Here is a 21,405-nt window from a genome sequence, read left to right as displayed (position 1 = left end):
GGGTCTATGGGGGTCTATGGGGGGCTGGGAGGAATGGGGGGGATGGGGGTCTATGGGGGCAATGGGGGTCTATGGGGGTCTATGGGGGCAATGGGGGTCTATGGGGGGCTGGGGGGAATGAGGGGGGATGGGGGTCTATGAGGAGAATAGGGGTCTATGGGGGGAATGGGGGTCTATGGGGGCTGGGGGTATTTGGGGTGATGGGGGGGGATGAGGGTCTATGGGGGGAATGGGGGGGATGGGTGGGATGGGGGTCTATGGGGGGAATGGGGGTCTATGGGGGCAATGGGGGTATTTGGGGAGCTGGGGAGGGATGGGAGTCTATGGGGGGAATGGGGGTCTATGGGGGTATTTGGGGGGCTGAGGGGGATGGGGATTTATGGGGGGGGAGGGGGGGATGTGGGGAGAATGGGGGTCTCTGGGGGGAATGGGGATCTATGGGGGGGATGGGGGTATTTGGGGGGCTGAGGGGGATGGGGTTCTATGAGGGGGAGGGGGGGATGTGGGGAGAAAGGGGGTCTATGGGGGGGTGGGGGTATTTGGGGGGCAGGGGGGGATGGGGGGAGAAAGGGGGTCTGTGGGGGGAATGGAGAATGGGGGTCTATGGGGGGAATGCGGGGCTGGGGATATTGGGGGGTCTATGGGGGTCTATGGGCAGTGGGGGTCTATGGGGGTCTATGGGGGGGCTGGAAAGCAATGAGGGCAGCGGATCCGCAGCGGCGCATGCGCAGACGGTGGGGTAGCCCCGTTCGCTCTGCAACTGCGCATGCGCCGCCGCGAGGCGCGCTCGACGCATGCGCAGCGCGGAGATTGGGCCGTATAAGGAAAGTGCGCATGCGCGGTTTCCGGGGTGGGGGAGCGGGTGGGCGGGGCCATCGGCGGCGCGCATGCGCGGTGCGACGCGCGCGGGGGCTGCCGGGATGTTGGAGGACTCCGTCCGCCGCGGGAAGAGGAGAGCGGAGAGCGGAGAGGGGTGAGGAGGGGGTCGTGGGGGGGTCACGTGGTCACCGGGGCGGTGGGGTCACGTGGTCACCGGGGCGGGGGGTCACGGGGTCGTTTGGGGGCGGGGAGGGAGGGGGGGCCGTTGGGGGGTGGAGGAAGGGGCCCAAAATGGCGGCGGGCCTGCCCCGGTGCATCATGGGAGGCGCAAAGGCTCATGGGAGGCTGTGGGCCTCTATGGGGATTCTGTGGGGCTCTATGGGGTTTCTATGGGGCTTTATGGGGTCTCTGTGGGTCTCTATGGGGCTTCTATGGGTCTCTTTAGGGTTTGTATGGGGCTCTAGGGGGTTTCTGTGGGTCTCTATGGGGCTTTATGGGGTCTCTATGGGGTTTCTATGGGTCTCTGTGTGGTCTCTATGGAGCTCTGTGGGTCTCTATGGGGTTTCTATGGGGCTCTGGGGGATTCTATGGGGTCTCTAGGTCTCTATGGGGCTCTATGGAGTTTCTGTGGGGCTTTATGGGGTCTCTGGGTTTCTCTGGGGCTCTATGGGGCTTCTATGAGGCTCCGTGGGTCTCTATGGGGTTTCTATGAGGCTCTGTGGGTTTCTATGGGGCTCTATGGGGTTTCTATGGGGCTCTGGGGGATTTTATGGGGTCTCTAGGTTTCTATGGGGCTCTATGGAGTCTCTGTGGGGCTTTATGGGGTCTCTGTGGGTCTCTATGGGGCTCTATGGGGTCTCTATGGGGCTTCTATGGGGCTCTGTGGGTCTCTATGGGGTTCCTATGGGGCTCTGTGGGTCTCTCTGGAGTTTCTATGGGTCTCTCTGGGGCTCTGTGGGTCTTTATGGGGTTTCTATGGGGCTCTGTGGGTCTCTATGAGGTCTCTATGGGTCTCTATGGGGTTTCTGCTGGGCTCTGTGGGTCTCTGTGGGGTTTCTATGGGGCTCTGTGGGGTTTCTATGGGGCTCTGTGGGGCTTCTGTGGGTCTCTATGGGGTCTCTGGGGCTCTATGGGATTTATGGGGCTCTATGGGGTCTCCGTGTGTCCCTATGGGTCTGGCTGTGCTCGGTTGGTTTCTATGGGGCGCCCCATATCCCCCCCCCCCCCTTTTAGAGCCCCGCCCCCGAAGCGTTCCCTCCCGGAAGCGGTGGCGGCCGCGCGGCTGCGGGCGTTGGGGCTGCACCACGACCACCGATATGGCGGAAATGGGCTGCCCCAGGTGGGCGGGGCTTCGGCCGGGCCAATGGGAGGGCGGCTTGAACCGGAAAGGCGGGGCTTAGCGGTGGGGGGGGGGGGTGGCCAATGGGAGAATGGGTTGGTGTAGCTGGGCGGGGCTTATTGGTGGGGGGTGGCCAATGGGAGAACGGGTTGGTCTAGTTGGGCGTGGCTTACCGGTGGAGGCTGGCCAATAGGAGAAGGAGTTGGTCTAGTTGGGCGTGGCTTACCGGTGGGGGCTGGCCAATAGGAGAACGAGTTGGTCTAGTTGGGCGGGGCTTCAAGCGGGCCAATGAGAGGATGGGGTGAAGGGGGTGGGTGGGGCATTGTGGGAGGAGGAGCCAATAGGAGAACGGGCTGTTCCGGGTGGGCGGGGCTTGGCGGTAAGCTGGGCCTATAGGAGAACACGCTGCCCCGGGGTGGGTGGAGCCTATGGGAGAACGGGCTGCTCCAGGTGGGTGGGGCACTTATGGGGCAGGAGAGGCACTTGTGGGGCAGCTATGGGGTAGAGGAGCTACTTACGGGGCAGCTATGGGGCGAGGGAGCTATTTATGGGGCAGGGGGTCAACTTACAGGGTAGGAGGGGCTACTTATGGGGCAGCTATGGGGCGGGGGGGGCACTTGTGGGGAAGCTGTAGGGCAGGGAGGCTACTTATGGGGCAGAGGGTCAACTTATGGGGCGGAGTGGCTACTTATGGGGCAGCTATGGCGCATGGAGACTACTTATAGGGCAGCTATGGGGCAGGGGGAGCTACTTATGGGGCAGGGGGGCTACTTATGGGGCAGCTGTGCTTCCCCCACAGGTCCCCCACCCCCAGACGTCGGCGATGTCACCCTGAGCCCCCCCCACGCTCTGCCCCACGGCGCTATGGGGTGCCCCACAACCGCCGCCGTTGAACTGAAGCTGAAAGGAGCCCCCCCACCCCCGACCCCCCCCAGCCCCACATTTGGGGACCCTGAGCCCCACAGATGCCACGTGTGGGGCTGGAGGGGTGGGGAAGGGAAATGTGTGGGGCAGACCCCGATGTGTGGGGCTGCAGCTGTGCTCTTTTTGCCCCTAAATTGCTGTTTTTCACCCCAAAATAAAGGATAAATGGGTTTGAGAGATGTGGGGCAGAAGATGGGGGGGATTGGGGGGAGGAGAGGGCAAATGCGGGGCAGATGGGGGAGATGTGGGGTGGGGGAGCAGAAGGGGGGGAGATGTGGGGCAGAAGGGGGGAAATGTGGGGCAGAAGGGGAAATGTGGGGCGGAAGGGGGGAGATGGGGGACAGAAGAGTGGATATGTGGGGCAGAGGGGGGGCAGAAAAGGGGAAATGTGGGGCAGAAGGGGGGAGATGTGGGGCAGGGGAGGAAGATGTGGGGTAGAAGAGGGGATATGTGGGGTGGCGGGGCAGATGTGGGGCAGAAGGGGGAGATGTGGGGCAGACAAGGGGATATGTGGGGCAGGAGGGCAGATGTGGGGCAGAAGGGGGGAGATGTGGGGCGGGGGAGGAAGATGTGGGGCAGAAGGAGAGAGATGTGGGGCAGAAGGAGGGGGCAGATGTGGGGCAGAAGGGAGATATGGGATGGGGGGCAGAAGGGGGGCAAATGTGGGGCAGAAGGGGGAGATGTGGGGTGGGGGGGGCAAAAGGGGGGCAAATGTGGGGCAGAAGGGGGGGCAGATGTGGGGCAGAAGGGGGGAGATGTGGGATGGGGGGCAGAAGGGGGGAAATGTGGGGCAGAAGGGGGAGATGTGGGGTGGGGGGGGGCAAAAGGGGGGCAAATGTGGGGCAGAAGGGGGAGATGTGGGGTGGGGGGGCAAAAGGGGGGCAAATGTGGGGCAGAAGGGGGGGCAGATGTGGGATGGGGGGCAAAAGGGGGGCAAATGTGGGGCAGAAGGGGGGGCAGATGTGGGGCAGAAGGGGGAGATGTGGGGTGGGGGGGGGCAAAAGGGGGGCAAATGTGGGGCAGATGTGGGGCAGAAGGGGGAGATGTGGGGTGGGGGGGGCAGAAGGGGGGAAATGTGGGGCAGAAGGGGGAGATGTGAGGTGGGGGGGGCAGAAGGGGGGCAAATGTGGGGCAGAAGGGGGGGCAGATGTGGGGCAGAAGGGCTTCCCCCTTATTATGGGGTTCCCCCCAATCCCAACACCCTCTGTGCCCCCAAATCCCCCCCCCAACCCCAAACCCCCCCCCCCAAAATCCCCCCTCCCCCCCTTTACGACCCCCCCTTCAATATCCCCAATTTGTCACCATTTCACCCCAAAATTTGGGGGGTTTCCCCCCTCCCCCCCCCTTTTCACCCCCCCTCTTTTCCCCCCTCCCCCCCATTTCCGCCCCCCCCCCCCCAAATTCAGCCCCCCCCCCCATTCCCCCCCAAAAAACCCCACTCACCCCCCCCATTGGGACACAGCTTTAATAGCCCCCATTCTATGGGGTTTCACCCCCCCGATTTTGGGGGTCCACCCCCCGATTTTGGGGGTCCCACCCCCCCGATTTTGGGGGGGGGGGGGGGGGGTCACGTGTATAGGGTGAAGTCGATGCGGGTGGAGCTGTAGAATGGGCCGGGGGGGCTCCGGGCTCTGCGGCACAAAACCCCCCCCCCAAAATAACCTTGCTCTGTCCATGCCTATGGGAAGGGGAAAAGAAAGGGGGGGGTTATGGGGGGGGGGGGGGGGGCCGGAAGTGGGGAGCCCCAAAAATGGGGGTGCAGAGCCCCAAAATTGGGGGGGGAGGGGGGGGTCTGAGGGTTAAATGATTGGGGGCTGAAGCCAAAAGTGGGGGTCTGAGGGTAACATTGGGGGGGGGCAACCCAGAATTGGGGGGGCTGAGATCAAAAATGGGGTGCAGAGCCCCAAAATTGGGGGGTCTGAGGGTAAAATTAGGGGGGGCTGAAGCCAAAAGTGGGGGTCTGAGGGTAACATTTGGGGGGGGGCAACCCAAAATTGGGGGGGCTGAGATCAAAAATGGGGGTGCAGAGCCCAAATTGGGGTTCAGAGCCCCTAAATTTGGGGGGTCTGAGGGTAAAATTGGGGGGGCTGAAGCCAAAAGTGGGGGTCTGAGGGTAACAGTGGGGGGGGGGAAACCCAAAGTTGGGGGGGCTGAGGCCAAAAATGGGGGATCTGAAGTAAAAAATGGGGGTTCAGAGGCCAAAATTGGGGGGGCTGGGCCCAAAATTGGGGTGCAGAGCCCCAATATTGGGGGGGGGCTGAAGCCAAAAGTGGGGGTCTGAGGGTAACATTGGGGGGGGGGGGCAACCCAAAATTGGGGGGGCTGAGGCCAAAAATGGGGGTGCAGAGCCCCAAAATTGGGGTGTCTGAGGGTAAAATTAGGGGGGGCTGAAGCCAAAAGTGGGGGGGCTGAGGCCAAAAATGGGGGTGCAGAGCCCAAATTGGGGTTCAGAGCCCCTAAATTTGGGGGGTCTGAGGGTAAAATTGGGGTGCAGAGCCCCAAAATTGGGGGGGCTGAAGGTTAAATTGGGGGGGGCTGAAGCCAAAAGTGGGGGTCTGAGGGTAACACTGGGGGGGGCTGAACCCAAAATTGGGGGGGCTGAGTCCAAAAATGGGGGTGCAGAGCCCAAATTGGGGTTCAGAGCCCCCAAATTGAGGGATCTGAGGCCAAAATTGGGGTGCAGAGCCCCAAAATTGGGGGGTCTGAGGGTAAAATTGGGGGGGCTGAAGCCAAAAGTGGGGGTCTGAGGGTAACATTGGGGCGGGGCAACCCAAAGTTGGGGGGGCTGAGGCCAAAAATGGGGGATCTGAAGTAAAAAATGGGGGTTCAGAGGCCAAAATTGGGGGGGCTGGGCCCAAAATTGGGGTGCAGAGCCCCAATATTGGGGGGGGGCTGAAGCCAAAAGTGGGGGTCTGAGGGTAAAATTGGGGGGGGGCAACCCGAAATTGGGGGGGCTGAGGCCAAAAATGGGGGTGCATAGCCCCAAAATTGGGGGGTCTGAGGCCAAAAATGGGGGTGCAGAGCCCAAATTGGGGTTCAGAGCCCCTAAATTTGGGGGGTCTGAGGATAAAATTGGGGTCCAGAGCCCCAAAACTGGGGGGGCTGAGGCCAAAAGTGGGGTGCAGAGCCCCAAAATTGGGGGGGGTCTGAAGGTTAAACTAGGGGGGGGCTGAACCCAAAATTGGGGGTGCAGAGCCCCCAAATTGGGGGGGTCTGGGGGTAAAATTGGGGGGGGGCAACCCAAAATTGAGGGGGCTGAGGCCAAAAATGGGGGTGCAGAGCCCAAATTGGGGTTCAGAGCCCCTAAATTTGGGGGGTCTGAGGGTAAAATTGGGGTGCAGAGCCCCAAAATTGGGGGGTCTGAGGCCAAAAGTGGGGTGCAGAGCCCCAAAATTGGGGGGGGTCTGAAGGTTAAACTAGGGGGGGGCTGAACCCAAAATTGGGGGTGCAGAGCCCCCAAATTGGGGGGGTCTGGGGGTAAAATTGGGGGGGGGCAACCCAAAATTGAGGGGGCTGAGGCCAAAAATGGGGGTGCAGAGCCCAAATTGGGGTTCAGAGCCCCTAAATTTGGGGGGTCTGAGGGTAAAATTGGGGTGCAGAGCCCCAAAATTGGGGGGTCTGAAGGTTAAATTGGGGGGGGCTGAAGCCAAAAGTGGGGATCTGAGGGTAACATTGGCGGGGGGCAACCCAAAATTGGGGGGGCTGAGGCCAAATATGGGGGTGCAGAGCCCAAATTGGGGTTCAGAGCCCCCAAATTGAGGGATCTAAGGCCAAAATTGGGGTGCAGAGCCCCAAAATTGGGGGGGCTGAAGGTAAAATTGGGGGGGCTGAAGCCAAAAGTGGGGGTCTGAGGCCAAAATTGGGGGGTCTGAAGCCAAAAATGGGGGTTCAGAGGCCAAAATTGTTGGCGTTCCCAGCCCCATTTTTGGGGCTCCCAGACCCATTTTGGGGGTTCCCAGTCCCATTTTTGGGGTTCCCAGATCCATTTTGGGATTCCCAGCCCCATTTTGGGGTTCCCAGACCCATTTTTGGGGGTTGCCAGTCCCATTTTTGGGGGTTCCCAGATCCATTTTGGGGTTCCCAGCCCCATTTTGGGGCTTCCCATCCCCATTTTGGGATTCCCAGCCCCATTTTGGGGTTCCCAGCCCCATTTTTGGGGGTTCCCAGCCCCATTTTGGGGTTCCCAGACCCATATTTGGGGGTTCCCATCCCCATATTTAGGGGTTCCCACCCCATTTTTAGGGTTCCCAGCACCATTTTGGGGTTTTCCAGCCCCATATTTGGGATTCCCAGCCCCATTCTGGGGTTCCCAGACCCACTTTTGGCGTTCCCAGCCCCATTTTTGGGGTTCCCAGCCCCATATTTGGGGGTCCCAGACCCACTTTTGGGGGTCCCAGCCCTATTCTGGGGTTCCCAGCCCCATTTTGGGGTTCCCAGCCCCATATTTGGGGGTTCCCAGCCCCATTTTGGGGGTCCCAGCCCCATATTTGGGGGTTCCCATCCCCATATTTGGGGTTCCCTGCCCCATTCTGGGGTTCCCAGCCCCACTTCTGGGGTTCCCAGCCCCATTTTGGGGGTCCCAGCCCCATATTTGGGGTTCCCAGCCCCATTTTGGGGGTTCCCATCCCCACATTTTGGGGGTCCCAGCCCCATATTTGGGGGTTCCAAGCCCCATTTTTGTGGTCCCAGCCCCACATTTTGGCGGTCCCAGTCCCATTTTGGGGGTTCCCATCCCCATTTTTGTGGTCCCAGCCCCATATTTCGGGGTCCCAGCCCCATTTTGGGGTTCCCAGACCCATATTTGGGGGTTCCCAGCCCCATTTTGGGATTCCCAGCCCCCTATTTGGAATTCCCAGCCCCATTTTGGGGTTCCCAGCCCCATTTTTGGGGGTTCCCAGCCCCATTTTTGTGGTCCCATCCCCATATTTGGGGGTTCCCACCCCATTTTTAGGGTTCCCAGCCCCATTTTGGGGGTTCCCATCCCCATATTTGGGGGTCCCAGCCCCATATTTGGGGTTCCCAGCCCCATATTTGGGGGTTCCCATCCCCATATTTGGGGTTCCCAGCCCCATTTTGGGGTTCCCAGCCCCATATTTGGGGGTTCCCAGCCCCATATTTGGGGGTCCCAGCCCCATTTGGGGTTCCCAGCCCCATTTTGGGGTTCCCAGCCCCATTTTTGGGGTTCCCAGCCCCATATTTGGGGGTCCCACCTGCATTTGGGCGCTGCTGAAGGGGCCGTAGAGTCGGGCGCTCTCCTCCCATTTGTATTCCCACATCACCTCTGGTTGGGGGGGGGGGGATGGCAATGAGACCCCCAAAATTCCCCCAAATGACCCCAGAAGTCCCCTGAAAATGATCCCCAAATCCCCCAAAACGACCCCAAAAAGAAACCCCCCCCAAAGACCCCAAAAATGACCCCAAAATAACCCCCAAATGAAGCCCCAAAAGGACCCCAAAAGGAAACCCTCCATAGATCCCAAAAATGATCCTAAAAGAAACCCCCGAAAGACCCCCAAACCCCAAAAGCCTCCCAAAAAGAACCCCCAAAAGACCCCAAAAACGACCCTAAAATGAACCCCCGAAAGACCCCAAAAGAACCCCAAAAGGAAACCCCCCCAAAACGACCCTAAAAGAGACCTCCAAAAGACCCCAAAAGACCCCAAAAGGAAAACCCCAAAGACCCCCAAAACGACCCTAAAATGAACCCCCCAAAAGACCCCAAAAGCCCCCCAAAAAACCCCAGAAACGACCCCAAAAGACCTCAAATGATCCCAAAATGACCCCCAGATGACCCCAAACCCCCCCCAAAAATGACCCCCAAAAACGACCCCAAAAGGAAACCCCCAAATGACCCAAAAATGACCCTAAAAGGAACCCGCAAATAATCCCAAAGATCCCCCAAATGACTCCAAGACCCCCAAACGACCCCAAAAACGACCCCAGAAGACCCCAAAAATGATCCCAAAAAGAACCCCCAAAAGACCCCAAATAACCCCCAAAAGGGACCTCTGAGAAGACCCCAAAAATGATCCCAAAAAGAACCCCCAAAATGACCCCAAGACCCCAAAATGAACCCAAATGGAACCCCCAAATAACCCCAAAGACCCCCAAAATGACCCCAAAAACGACCCCAGAAGACCCCAAAAATGATCCCAAAAAGAACCCCCAAAATGACCCCAAGACCCCAAAATGAACCCAAATGGAACCCCCAAATAACCCCAAAGACCCCCCAAATGACCCCAAAAACGACCCCAGAAGACCCCAAAAACCCCAAAAGAACCTCTGAGAAGACCCCAAAATGACCCCAAATGGAACCCCCAAAAAGGACCCCAAAGACCCCCAAATGGAACCCCCAAATAACCCCAAAGACCCCCCAAATGACCCCAAAAACGACCCCAGAAGACCCCAAAAATGATCCCAAAAAGAACCCCCAAAATGACCCCAAGACCCCAAAATGACCCCAAAAACGCCCCCAGAAGACCCCAAAAGTGATCCCAAAAAGAACCCCCAAAAGACCCCAAATAACCCCCAAAAGAACCTCTGAGAAGACCCCAAAACAACCCCAAATAACCCCAAAGACCCCCAAAATAACCCCAAAAACGACCCCAGAAGACCCCAAAAGTGATCCCAAAAAGAACCCCCAAAAGACCCCAAAAACCCCCAAAAGGGACCTCTGAGAAGACCCCGAAACGACCCCAAACGGAACCCCCAAAAAGGACCCCAAAGACCCCCAAAATGACCCCAAATGGAACCCCCAAATAACCCCAAAGGCCCCCAAAATGATCCCAAAAACGACCCCAGAAGACCCCAAAAACCCCAAAAGAACCTCTAAGAAGACCCCAAAATGACCCCAAATGGAACCCCCAAAAAGGACCCCAAGGACCCCCAAAATGACCCCAAAAACGACCCCAGAAGACCCCAAAAATGATCCCAAAAAGAACCCCCAAAAGACCCCAAATAACCCCCAAAAGAACCCCCAAAAGACCCCAAATGGAACCCCCAAAAGGAACCTCTGAGAAGACCCCAAAACGACCCCAAACGGAACCCCCAAATAACCCCAAATACCCCCAAAACGACCCTAAAAACAATGCCAAAAAGACCCCAAATGGCCCCAAAACCGCCCCCCAAACAAACACCCCCCAAAAAAACCCCGGAAGACCCCAAAAAAGAACCTCAAAACCCCCCAGAATGACCCCAAAAATCCACTCCGGTCCCCTCAATGTGCCCTCACCCTCCGCCTGTTGGTCCTCCAGGCCTCGGTCCTCCAAGGCCTGTTGGTCCTCCAGGCCTCGGTCCTCCAAGGCCTGTTGGTCCTCCAGGCCTCGGTCCTCCAGGGCTCGGTCCTCCAAGGCCTGTCGGTCCTCCAGGCCTCGGTCCTCCAGGGCCTGCTGGTCCTCCAGGCCTCGGTCCTCCAGGGCTCGGTCCTCCACCGCCTGTTGGTCCTCCACCGCCTGTTCCCCCTCCCCCTCCTCCTCCGCAAACATGTCTATCGGCTCTGCTCGGGCACGGCTGGGACCGCCACCGTCACCGTCACCGTCACCGTCACCGCGCCCCACTGATGCGCTGCTGTGAGAGGGGGGGGACATTTGGGGTCACATTGGGGTGCTATGGGGTCACATTGGGGTGCTATGGGGTGGCATTGGGTGACATTGGGGTGCTATGGGGTGACATTGGGGTGCTATGGGGTGCCATGGGGTGACATTGGGGTGACAGTGGGTGGCATTGGGTGACATTGGGGTGTTACGGGGTGACATTGGGGTGCTATGGGGTGGCATTGGGTGCCATTGGGTGAGATTGGGGTGCTACGGGGTGACACTGGAGTGGCATTGGGTGACACTGGGGTGCTATGGGGTGGCATTGGGGTCTCTATGTGTCCCAATGCATCCCCATGTGTCCCTATGTGTCTCTATGTGTCCCTATGGGTCCCAATGCGTCCCTATGTGTCCCAATGCATCCCTATGTGTCCCAATGCGTCCCTATGGGTCCCTATGTGTCCCAATGCATCCCTATGTGTCCCTATGTGTCCCTATGCGTCCCAATGCATCCCTATGTGTCCCTATGTGTCCCTATGTGTCCCAATGCATCCCTATGGGTCCCGCTATGCATCCCTATGGGTCCCGCTATGCATCTCAATGCATCCCTATGTGTCCCAATGCATCCCTATGTGTCCCTATGTGTCCCTACGTGTCCCAATGCATCCCTATGGGTCCCGCTATGCATCTCAATGCATCCCTATGTGTCCCAATGCATCCCTATGTGTCCCTATGGGTCTCTATGTGTCCCAGTGTGTCCCTATGTATCCTTATGTGTCCCAATGCGTCCCTATGCGTCCCTATGGGTCCCTATGTGTCTCTATGTGTCCCAAGGCATCCCAGTGTGTCCCTATGTGTCCCTATGGGTTTCTATGTGTCCGAAGGCATCCCAATGCGTTCCTATGTGTCCCAATGCATCCCTATGTGTCTCAGTGCATCCCTATGTGTCCCTATGTGTCCCAATGCATCCCTATGGGTCCCGCTATGCATCCCTATGGGTCCCGCTATGCATCCCTATGGGTCCCGCTATGCATCTCAATGCATCCCTATGTGTCCCTATGTGTCTCTATGTGTCCCTATGTTTCCCTATGTGTCTCTATGTGTCCCAATGCATCCCTATGGGTCCCTCTATGTATCCCTATGCATTCCTATGTGTCTCTATGTGTCCCTACGGTCCCGCTATGCATCCCTATGGGTCTCTATGTGTCCCACTGCGTCCCTATGCGTCCCAATGCATCCCTATGTGTCTCTATGTGTCTCTATGTGTCCCAGTGCATCCCTATGTGTCCCTATGTGTCCCTACGTGTCCCAATGCATCCCTATGGGTCCCGCTATGCATCTCAATGCATCCCTATGTGTCCCAATGCATCCCTATGCGTCCCTATGGGTCCCTATGTGTCTCTATGTGTCCCAAGGCATCCCAGTGTGTCCCTATGTGTCCCTATGGGTTTCTATGTGTCCGAAGGCATCCCAATGCGTTCCTATGTGTCCCAATGCATCCCTATGTGTCTCAGTGCATCCCTATGTGTCCCTATGTGTCCCAATGCATCCCTATGGGTCCCGCTATGCATCCCTATGGGTCCCGCTATGCATCCCTATGGGTCCCGCTATGCATCTCAATGCATCCCTATGTGTCCCTATGTGTCTCTATGTGTCCCAATGCATCCCTATGTGTCTCTATGTGTCCCAATGCATCCCTATGGGTCTCTATGTGTCCCAATGCATCCCTATGGGTCTCTATGTGTCCCAATGCGTCCCTATGTGTCCCAATGCATACCTATGTGTCTCTATGTGTTCCAATGCATCCCTATGGCTCTCTATGTGTCCCAATGCATCCCTATGGGTCTCTATGTGTCCCTATGCATCCCTATGGGTCTCTATGTGTCCCAATGCGTCCCTATGTGTCCCAATGCATACCTATGTGTCTCTATGTGTCCCAATGCATCCCTATGGGTCTCTATGTGTCCCTATGCATCCCTATGGGTCTCTATGTGCCCCAGTGCATCCCTATGGGTCTCTATGTGTCCCTATGCATCCTTATGGGTCTCTATGTGTCCCAATGCATCCCTATGGGTCTCTATGTGTCCCAATGCGTCCCTATGTGTCCCAATGCATCCCTATGTGTCCCTATGTGTCCCAATGCATCCCTATGGGTCTCTATGTGTCCCAATGCGTCCCTATGTGTCCCTATGTGTCCCAATGCATCCCTATGTGTCTCTATGTGTCCCAATGCATCCCTATGGGTCTCTATGTGTCCCAATGCATCCCTATGTGTCTCTATGGGTCCCAATGCGTCCCTATGGGTCCCGCTATGCATCCCAATGCGTCCCTATGTGTCCCAATGCATCCCTATGTGTCCCTATGTGTCCCTATGCATCCCTATGGGTCTCTATGTGTCTCTATGCATCCTTATGTGTCCCTATGGCTCTCTATGTGTCCCAATGCATCCCTATGGGTCTCTATGTGTCCCAATGCGTCCCTATGTGTCTCTATGGGTCTCTATGTGTCCCAATGCATCCCAGTGTGTCCCCATGTGTCCCGCAGTGTCTCCCGGTGCACGGCAGTGTGTCCCACCTGTGCGCCCCCCGTCGGAGGGCGGTGAGCCGCAGCTGCAGTCTCTCCCTGCTGTCCCCGTAGACGCCGTGCTGTCCGTGCGCCACCAGCGCGTCCGCCGCCTCCACCAGCGCCTCCAGCTCAGCGCGAGCGCTCACCGCCGCCTCACCGGGACCACCATCGGGACCTGAGGGGGTACAGGAAGCATTGGAGCCATGGGGACCTGAGGGAGCATTGGGACCATTGGGACCATTGGAGCCATCGGGACCTGAGGGGGTACAGGAAGCATTGGAGCCATGGGGACCTGTGGGGGTACAGGAAGCATTGGAGCCATCGGGACCTGAGGGGACATTGGGACCATTGGGACCATTGGGATCTGAGGGGGTATAGGAAGCATTGGAGCCATCGGGACCTGAGGGGGTACAGGAAGCATTGGAGCCATCGGGACCTGAGGGGGTATAGGAAGCATTGGAGCCATTGGGACCTGAGGGGGTATAGGAAGCATTGGAGCCATCGGGACCTGAGGGGGTATAGGAAGCATTGGAGCCATCGGGACCTGAGGGGGTATAGGAAGCATTGGAGCCATGGGGACCTGAGGGGGTATAGGAAGCATTGGAGCCATTGGGACCTGAGGGGGTATAGGAAGCATTGGAGCCATGGGGACCTGTGGGGACATTGGGACCATTGGGACCATTGGAGCCATTGGGACCTGAGGGGGCATTGGGACCAATGGGACCATTGGGACCACTGGGACCTGAGGAGGCATTGGGACCATTGGGACCATTGGAGCCATTGGGATCTGAGGGGGTATAGGAAGCATTGGAGCCATCGGGACCTGAGGGGGTATAGGAAGCATTGGAGCCATGGGGACCTGTGGGGACATTGGGACCATTGGGACCATTGGAGCCATTGGGATCTGAGGGGGTATCGGAAGCATTGGAGCCATCGGGACCTGAGGGGACATTGGGACCATTGGAGCCATTGGGACCTGAAGGGGTATAGGAAGCATTGGAGCCATCGGGACCTGAGGGGGTATAGGAAGCATTGGAGCCATTGGGACCTGTGGGGACATTGGGACCATTGGAGCCATCGGGACCTGAGGGGGTATAGGAAGCATTGGAGCCATCGGGACCTGAGGGGACATTGGGACCATTGGGACCATTGGGACCTGAAGGGGTATAGGAAGCATTGGAGCCATCGGGACCTGTGGGGACATTGGGACCATTGGAGCCATTGGGACCTGTGGGGACATTGGGACCATTGGGACCATTGGAGCCATCGGGACCTGAGGGAGCATTGGGACCACTGGGACCATTGGGACCATTGGAGCCATTGGGACCATTGGGACCATTGGGACCATCGGAGCCATTGGGACCATCGGAGCCATTGGAGCCATTGGGACCATCGGAGCCATTGGGACCATTGGGACCATCGGAGCCATTGGAGCCATTGGGACCATTGGAGCCATTGGGACCATCGGAGCCATTGGGACCATCGGAGCCATTGGGACCATTGGGACCATTGGAGCCATTGGGACCATTGGAGCCATTGGGACCATTGGGACCATCGGAGCCATTGGGACCATCGGAGCCATTGGGACCATTGGGACCATTGGAGCCATTGGGACCATTGGGACCATTGGGACCATTGGAGCCATTGGGACCATTGGAGTCATTGGGACCATTGGGGCCATTGGGACCATTGGAGCCATTGGGACCATTGGGACCATTGGAGCCATTGGGACCATTGGAGCCATTGGGGCCATTGGGACCATTGGAGCCATTGGGACCATTGGAGCCATTGGGGCCATTGGGACCATTGGAGCCATTGGGGCCATTGGGACCATTGGGATCATTGGAGCCATTGGGACCATTGGAGCCATTGGGACCATTGGGACCATTGGGACCATTGGAGCCATTGGGACCATTGGGACCATTGGGACCATTGGGATCATTGGAGCCATTGGGACCATTGGAGCCATTGGGACCATTGGGATCATTGGAGCCATTGGGACCATTGGAGCCATTGGGACCATCGGAGCCATTGGGTGCCATTGGGACCATTGGGACCACTGGGACCATTGGGACCATTGGGACCATTGGGATCATTGGAGCCATTGGGACCATTGGAGCCATTGGGACCATTGGGACCATTGGGACCATTGGAGCCATTGGGACCATTGGAGCCATTGGGACCATTGGAGCCATTGGGACCATTGGAGCCATTGGGATCATTGGAGCCATTGGGGCCATTGGGATCATTGGAGCCATTGGGACCATTGGGATCATTGGAGCCATTGGGACCATTGGAGCCATTGGAGCCATTGGAGCCATTGGGACCATTGGGACCATTGGGATCATTGGAGCCATTGGGACCATTGGGATCATTGGAGCCATTGGGACCATTGGAGCCATTGGAGCCATTGGAGCCATTGGGACCATTGGGACCATTGGGATCATTGGAGCCATTGGGACCATTGGGATCATTGGAGCCATTGGGACCATTGGAGCCATTGGAGCCATTGGAGCCATTGGGACCATTGGAGCCATTGGAGCCATTGGGACCATTGGGACCATTGGGACCATTGGAACCATTGGGACCATTGGGATCATTGGAGCCATTGGGACCATTGGAGCCATTGGGATCATTGGAGCCATTGGGGCCATTGGGACCATTGGAGCCATTGGGACCATTGGAGCCATTGGGACCATTGGAGCCATTGGGATCTGAGGGGGCATTGGGACCATTGGAGCCATTGGGACCATTGGAGCCATTGGAGCCATTGGGACCCACTGTCACCCCCCCATTGTTACCCCACTGCCACCCCCCGATTTCACCCATGCTGTCACCCCCCCATTGTCACCCTCCCCCATTGTCACCCCCCCGTTGTCACCCCCCACACTGTCACCCTCTCCCATTGTCTCCCCTATTGTCACCCCCCATTGTCACCCCCTCATTGTCACCCCCCCCCATTGTCCCCCCCAACTGCCACCCCCCCACTGTCACCCCCCATTGTCACCCCCAATTGTCCCCTCCCATTGTCCCCCCCCCGTTACCCCCCCATTGTCCCCTCCCACTGTCACCCCCCCATTGTCACCTCTGTCACCCCCCATTGTCCCCCCCCGTTATCACCCCCCCATTGTCCCCCCCCAATTGCCCCCCCGTCACCCCCCCATTGTCACCTGTCACCCCCCCCAATGTCACCCCCCATTGTCACCCCCCCACTGTTACCCCCCATTGTCCCCCCTATTGTCACTCCATTGTCACCCCCCCATCACCTCTGTCACCCCACAATGTCACCCCACAATGTCAGCCCCCCACTGTCACCCCCCGTTATCACCCCCCCATTGTCGCCCCCCCCCATTGTCACCCCAATGTCACCCCCCCACTGTCACCCCCCCCATTGTCACCTCTGTCCCCCCCCATTGTCACCCCCCCATCACCTGTCACCCCCCCATTGTCCCCCCCCACTGTCACCCCCCATTGTCCCCCCCATTGTCACCCTCCCCATTGTCCCCCCCATTGTCACCACTGTCCCCCCCCACTGTCACCCCCCATTGTCACCCCCACGTTATCACCCCCCCATTGTCACCCCCCCACTGTCCCCCCCCACTGTCACCCCCACGTTATCACCCCCCCATTGTCACCTCCCCCACTGTCACCCCCCATTGTCACCCCCCCGTTATCACCCCATTATCCCCCCCCGTCACCCCCCCATTGTCACCCCCCCATCACCTGTCCACCCCCCCGTTATCACTGCCCCCATCGTCCCCCCCCATTGTCACCTCTGTCACCCCCCATTGTCCCCCCCCACTGTCCCCCCCCATTGCCCCCCCGTCACCCCCCCCATTGTGACCCCCCACTGTCCCCCCCCACTGTCACCCCCCATTGTCCCCCCCGTTGTCCCCCCCATTGTCACCCTCCCCTATTGTCCCCCCCATTGTCACCACTGTCCCCCCCCCACTGTCACCCCCCATTGTCCCCCCCCATTATCACCCCCCATTGTCACCCCCCCACTGTCACCCCCACGTTATCACCCCCCCATTGTCACCTCCCCCACTGTCACCCCCCCCATTGTCACCCCTATTGTCACCCCATTGTCACCCCCCCATCACCTGTCCACCCCCCACTGTCACCCCCATTGTCCCCCCCCCATTGTCACCTCTGTCCCCCCCCACTGTCCCCCCCCCCCCTCACCTTTGTCACCTCCGTCGCCCCCCCCCTCATCGCCGCCACCGCTGCTGCCACCTCCGGCACCGCCTGCGCCAACCGCCGCCGTCACCGCGGGGACCCCCGGCCCCATAGCGACCCCCCCGGCCCCACATTGACCCCCCCCGGCCCCATAGCGACCCCCCCGGCCCCACATTGACCCCCCCCGGCCCCATAGCGACCCCCCCGGCCCCATAGTGACCCCCCCCGGCCCCATAGCGACCCCCCCGGCCCCATAGTGACCCCCCCAGCCCCATAGTGACCCCCAATGACCCCCCCAGCCCCATATTGGGACCCCCCCGGCCCCATAGCGACCCCCCCGGACCCACATTGACCCCCCCGGACCCACATTGACCCCCCCGGCCCCATAGCGACCCCCCCGGCCCCATAGTGACCCCCCCAGCCCCATAGCGACCCCCCCGGCCCCATATTGACCCCCCCGGACCCATAGCGACCCCCCCGGCCCCATAGCGACCCCCCCGGACCCATAGTGACCCCCCCCGGCCCCATAGCGACCCCCCCGGCCCCATAGTGACCCCCCCAGCCCCATAGTGACCCCCAATGACCCCCCCAGCCCCATATTGGGACCCCCCCGGCCCCATAGCGACCCCCCCGGACCCACATTGACCCCCCCGGACCCACATTGACCCCCCCGGCCCCATAGCGACCCCCCCGGCCCCATAGTGACCCCCCCAGCCCCATAGCGACCCCCCCGGCCCCATATTGACCCCCCCGGACCCATAGCGACCCCCCCGGACCCATAGTGACCCCCCCCGGCCCCACATTGACCCCCCCGGACCCACATTGACCCCCCCCGGCCCCATAGTGACCCTCCCCGGCCCCATATTGACCCCCCCAGCCCCATAGTGACCCCCAATGACCCCCCAGGACCCACATCGGGACCTCCAGCCCCTCAGTGACCCCCCCGGCCCCATAGTGACCCTTCCTCAGCCCCACATCGGGACCCTCAGCCCCACATTGGGACCCCCAGACCCACATTGACCCCCCCAGCCCCATATTGGAACCTTCAGCCCCACATCAGGACCCCCCGACCCCACATTGACCCCCCCCAGCCCCATAGTGACCTAAGACCCACATTGACCCCCCCGGACCCACATTGACCCCCCCCCCAGCCCCATAGCGACCCCCCCAGCCCGACATTGACCCCCCCCAGCCCCATAGTGACCCCCCCTGCCCAACATTGAGCCCCCCCCAGCCCCATACTGGGACCTTCAGCCCCACATCGGGACCCCCAGCCCCATATTGGGACCCCCTAGCCCCACATCAGGACCCCCCCCTGGCCCCATATTGGGACCTTCAGCCCAACATCAGGACCCCCGGCCCCATAGTGACCCCCCAGCCCCACACTGACCTCCCCCCAGCCCCATATTGGGACCCCCGGGCCCATAGTGACCCCCCCAGCCCCACATTGACCCCCCCCCCAGCCCCATATTGGGACCCCCGACCCCATAGTGACCCCCCCAGCCCCACATCGGGACCCCCCAGCCCCACATTGACCCCCCCCCAAGCCCCATAGTGACCCCCCCCAGCCCCATATTGGGACCCCCAGAACCACATCGGGACCCCCAGACCCATAGTGACCCCCCCCAGCCCTACATCAGGACCCCCGGCCCCACACTGACCCCCCCCCCGGCCCCACATTGACCCCCCCAGCCCCATTATGGGACCCCCGGCCCCATAGTGACCCCCCCATCCCCACATTGACCCCCCCAGCCCCACAGTGACCCCCCCCGGCCCCACATTGACCCCCCCAGCCCCATTATGGGACCCCCGGCCCCACAGTGACCCCCCCATCCCCACACTGACCCCCCCCCAGCCCCACATCGAACCCCCCACCCCCCCAACCCCAATTCCCCCCTCATCCCCCCCCCAATCTCACCTCTGTTCCCTCGGCGCTGCCCCCCCCCTCCTCTCCTGGCCGCCCCCCGGCGCCGCCCCCCCCCGGCAGCCAGGACCCCCCCCAGGCGCCTCAGTGCCCCCCCCACGGTTTCAGTGGGGCGGAGGAGCGCCACCAGGGAGCGAAGCAGCGGCTCCGGGGGGGGCGGGGGGGGGAACTTCGGAATCGGGGGGGATTTGGGGGGGGGGGGACGCGGGGGGGGCGGCTGTGGAGCTCCATCTGTGGGGCAGGAAGTGAAGGGGGGGGGCGTCAGTGGGGTAGTATTGGGGGGGGGGGAGAAAGGGGGGGGAAGTGGGGCAGAAAGGGGGCGTCGGGGGGCAGCAAGGGGGGCGGTGGGGTAATAGTGGGGGGGGAGAAATGGGGGGGCAATGGGGCAGAAAGGGGGGGCAGAAAGGGGGAAGAAATGGGGGGGCAGTGGGGCAGAAAGGGGGGGAGAAGGGGGGAGAAAGGGGGAGAGAAAGGGGGGGGCAGTGGGGCAGAAAGGGGGGGAGAAATTGGGGGGGCGGTGGGGCAGAAAGGGGGGGAGAAAGGGGGCAGTGGGGCAGAAGGGGGAGAAATGGGGGCAGTGGGGCAGAAAGGGGGGGAGAAAGGGGGGGGCAGTGGGGCAGAAAGGGGGCATCAGGGGGAAGCAAAGGGGGCAGTGGGGTAATATTGGGGGGGGAGAAATGGGGGGGCAGTGGGGCAGAAAGGGGGGGAGAAAAGGGGGGCAGTGGGGCAGAAAGGGGGGGAGAAGTGGGGGGGCGGTGGGGCAGAAAGGGGGAGAAAGGGGGGGCGGTGGGGCAGAAAGGGGGGGGCAGAAAGGGGGGGAGAAGGGGGGAGAAATGGGGGAGAAAGGGGGGGCAGTGGGGCAGAAAGAGGGGGCAAAAAGGGGGGGAGAAATGGGGGGCAGTGGGGCAGAAAGGGGGGGAGAAATGGGGGGAAGAAAGGGGGGGGCAGTGGGGCAGAAAGGGGGGCAGAAAGGGGGGGAGAAATGGGGGGGCAGTGGGGCAGAAAGGGGGGCAGAAAGGGGGGGCAGTGGGGCAGAAAGGGGGAGAAATGGGAGGATAAAGGGGGGGCAGTGGGGCAGAAAGGGGGGGAGAAAGGGGGGGAAGAAAGGGGGGGCAGTGGGGCAGAAAGGGGGGGGAAATGGGGGGGAGAAATGGGGGGCAGTGGGGCAGAAAGGGGGGCAGAAAGGGGGGGCAGTGGGGCAGAAAGGGGGGGAGAAATGGGGGGGATAAAGGGGGGGGAAGTGGGGCAGAAAGGGGGCGTCAGGGGGAAGAAAGGGGGGCAGTGGGGTAATATTGGAGGGGGAGAAATGGGGGGCAGTGGGGCAGAAAGGGGGGGAGAAAGAGGGGGCAGTGGGGCAGAAAGGGGGAGAAATGGGGGGCAGTGGGGCAGAAAGGGGGAGAAATGGGGGGCGGTGGGGCAGAAAGGGGGGGCAGAAGGAGGGAGAAATGGGGGGGCGGTGGGGCAGAAAGGGGGGGGGGAAGATGGGGAGACAGTGGCATCACCCCACAGCCACCCCCTATGACCCCATATCCCCCCATACTCCCCCCCTATGACCCCCTATCTCCCCCATACCCCCCTATATGACCCCACAGACACTCCCTATGACCCCATATCCCCCCCCATGACCCCATATCCCCCCCATACGACCCATATCCCCCCATATGACCCCATACTCCCTCCCTATGATCCCATATCCCCCCATATCCCCCCGCTCTGACCCCACAGCCACCCCATATCCCCCCCCAACCCCATATTCCCCCATACTCCCCCCGCCCGACCCCATATCCCCCCATACTCCCCCCATGACCCCATATCCCCCCATATCCCCCCCTATGACCCAACAGCCCCCCCATCCCCCCCCCATATGACCCCATACCCCCCCATGACCCAATATCCCCCCATATCCCCCCATATGACCCCATATCCCCCCATATCCCCCCCATATGACCCCATATCCCCCCATATGACCCCATATCCCCCCCATATGACCCCATACCCCCCCCCCCATGACCCCATATCCCCCCTATGACCCCATATCCCCCCATAGGACCCCACAGCCCCCCCATATCCCCCCATACTCCCCCCCATGACCCCATATCCCCCCCTATGACCCCATACTCCCC

The 21,405-nt window shown here is 60.6% G+C and overlaps 1 protein-coding gene across 1 annotated transcript in view; it reads right to left on the bottom strand.

The window, feature by feature from the left end:
- Positions 1-4,533: 4,533 nt before the first annotated feature.
- CD2BP2 (CD2 cytoplasmic tail binding protein 2) overlaps positions 4,534-21,405 on the bottom strand; it is a 19,182-nt gene continuing 2,310 nt past the window's right edge. Inside the window, exons 2-7 of the mRNA XM_040656836.1 lie at positions 19,277-19,513; positions 17,365-17,427; positions 13,189-13,354; positions 10,314-10,648; positions 8,293-8,363; positions 4,534-4,760 (exon numbers count right to left, since the gene is read on the bottom strand). Coding sequence (XP_040512770.1) covers positions 4,650-4,760; positions 8,293-8,363; positions 10,314-10,648; positions 13,189-13,354; positions 17,365-17,427; positions 19,277-19,513 — 983 coding nt within the window. The 3' untranslated portion in view covers positions 4,534-4,649. The remainder of the gene's footprint in view (positions 4,761-8,292; positions 8,364-10,313; positions 10,649-13,188; positions 13,355-17,364; positions 17,428-19,276; positions 19,514-21,405) is intronic.

Source organism: Gallus gallus (assembly GCF_016699485.2).
Source record: "Gallus gallus isolate bGalGal1 chromosome 36 unlocalized genomic scaffold, bGalGal1.mat.broiler.GRCg7b 36_unloc1, whole genome shotgun sequence".
Taxonomy (NCBI): Eukaryota; Metazoa; Chordata; class Aves; order Galliformes; family Phasianidae; genus Gallus; species Gallus gallus.
The sequence above is the reverse complement of the archived record's forward strand: the minus strand, read 5'-3'. Positions and strand labels throughout refer to the sequence as shown.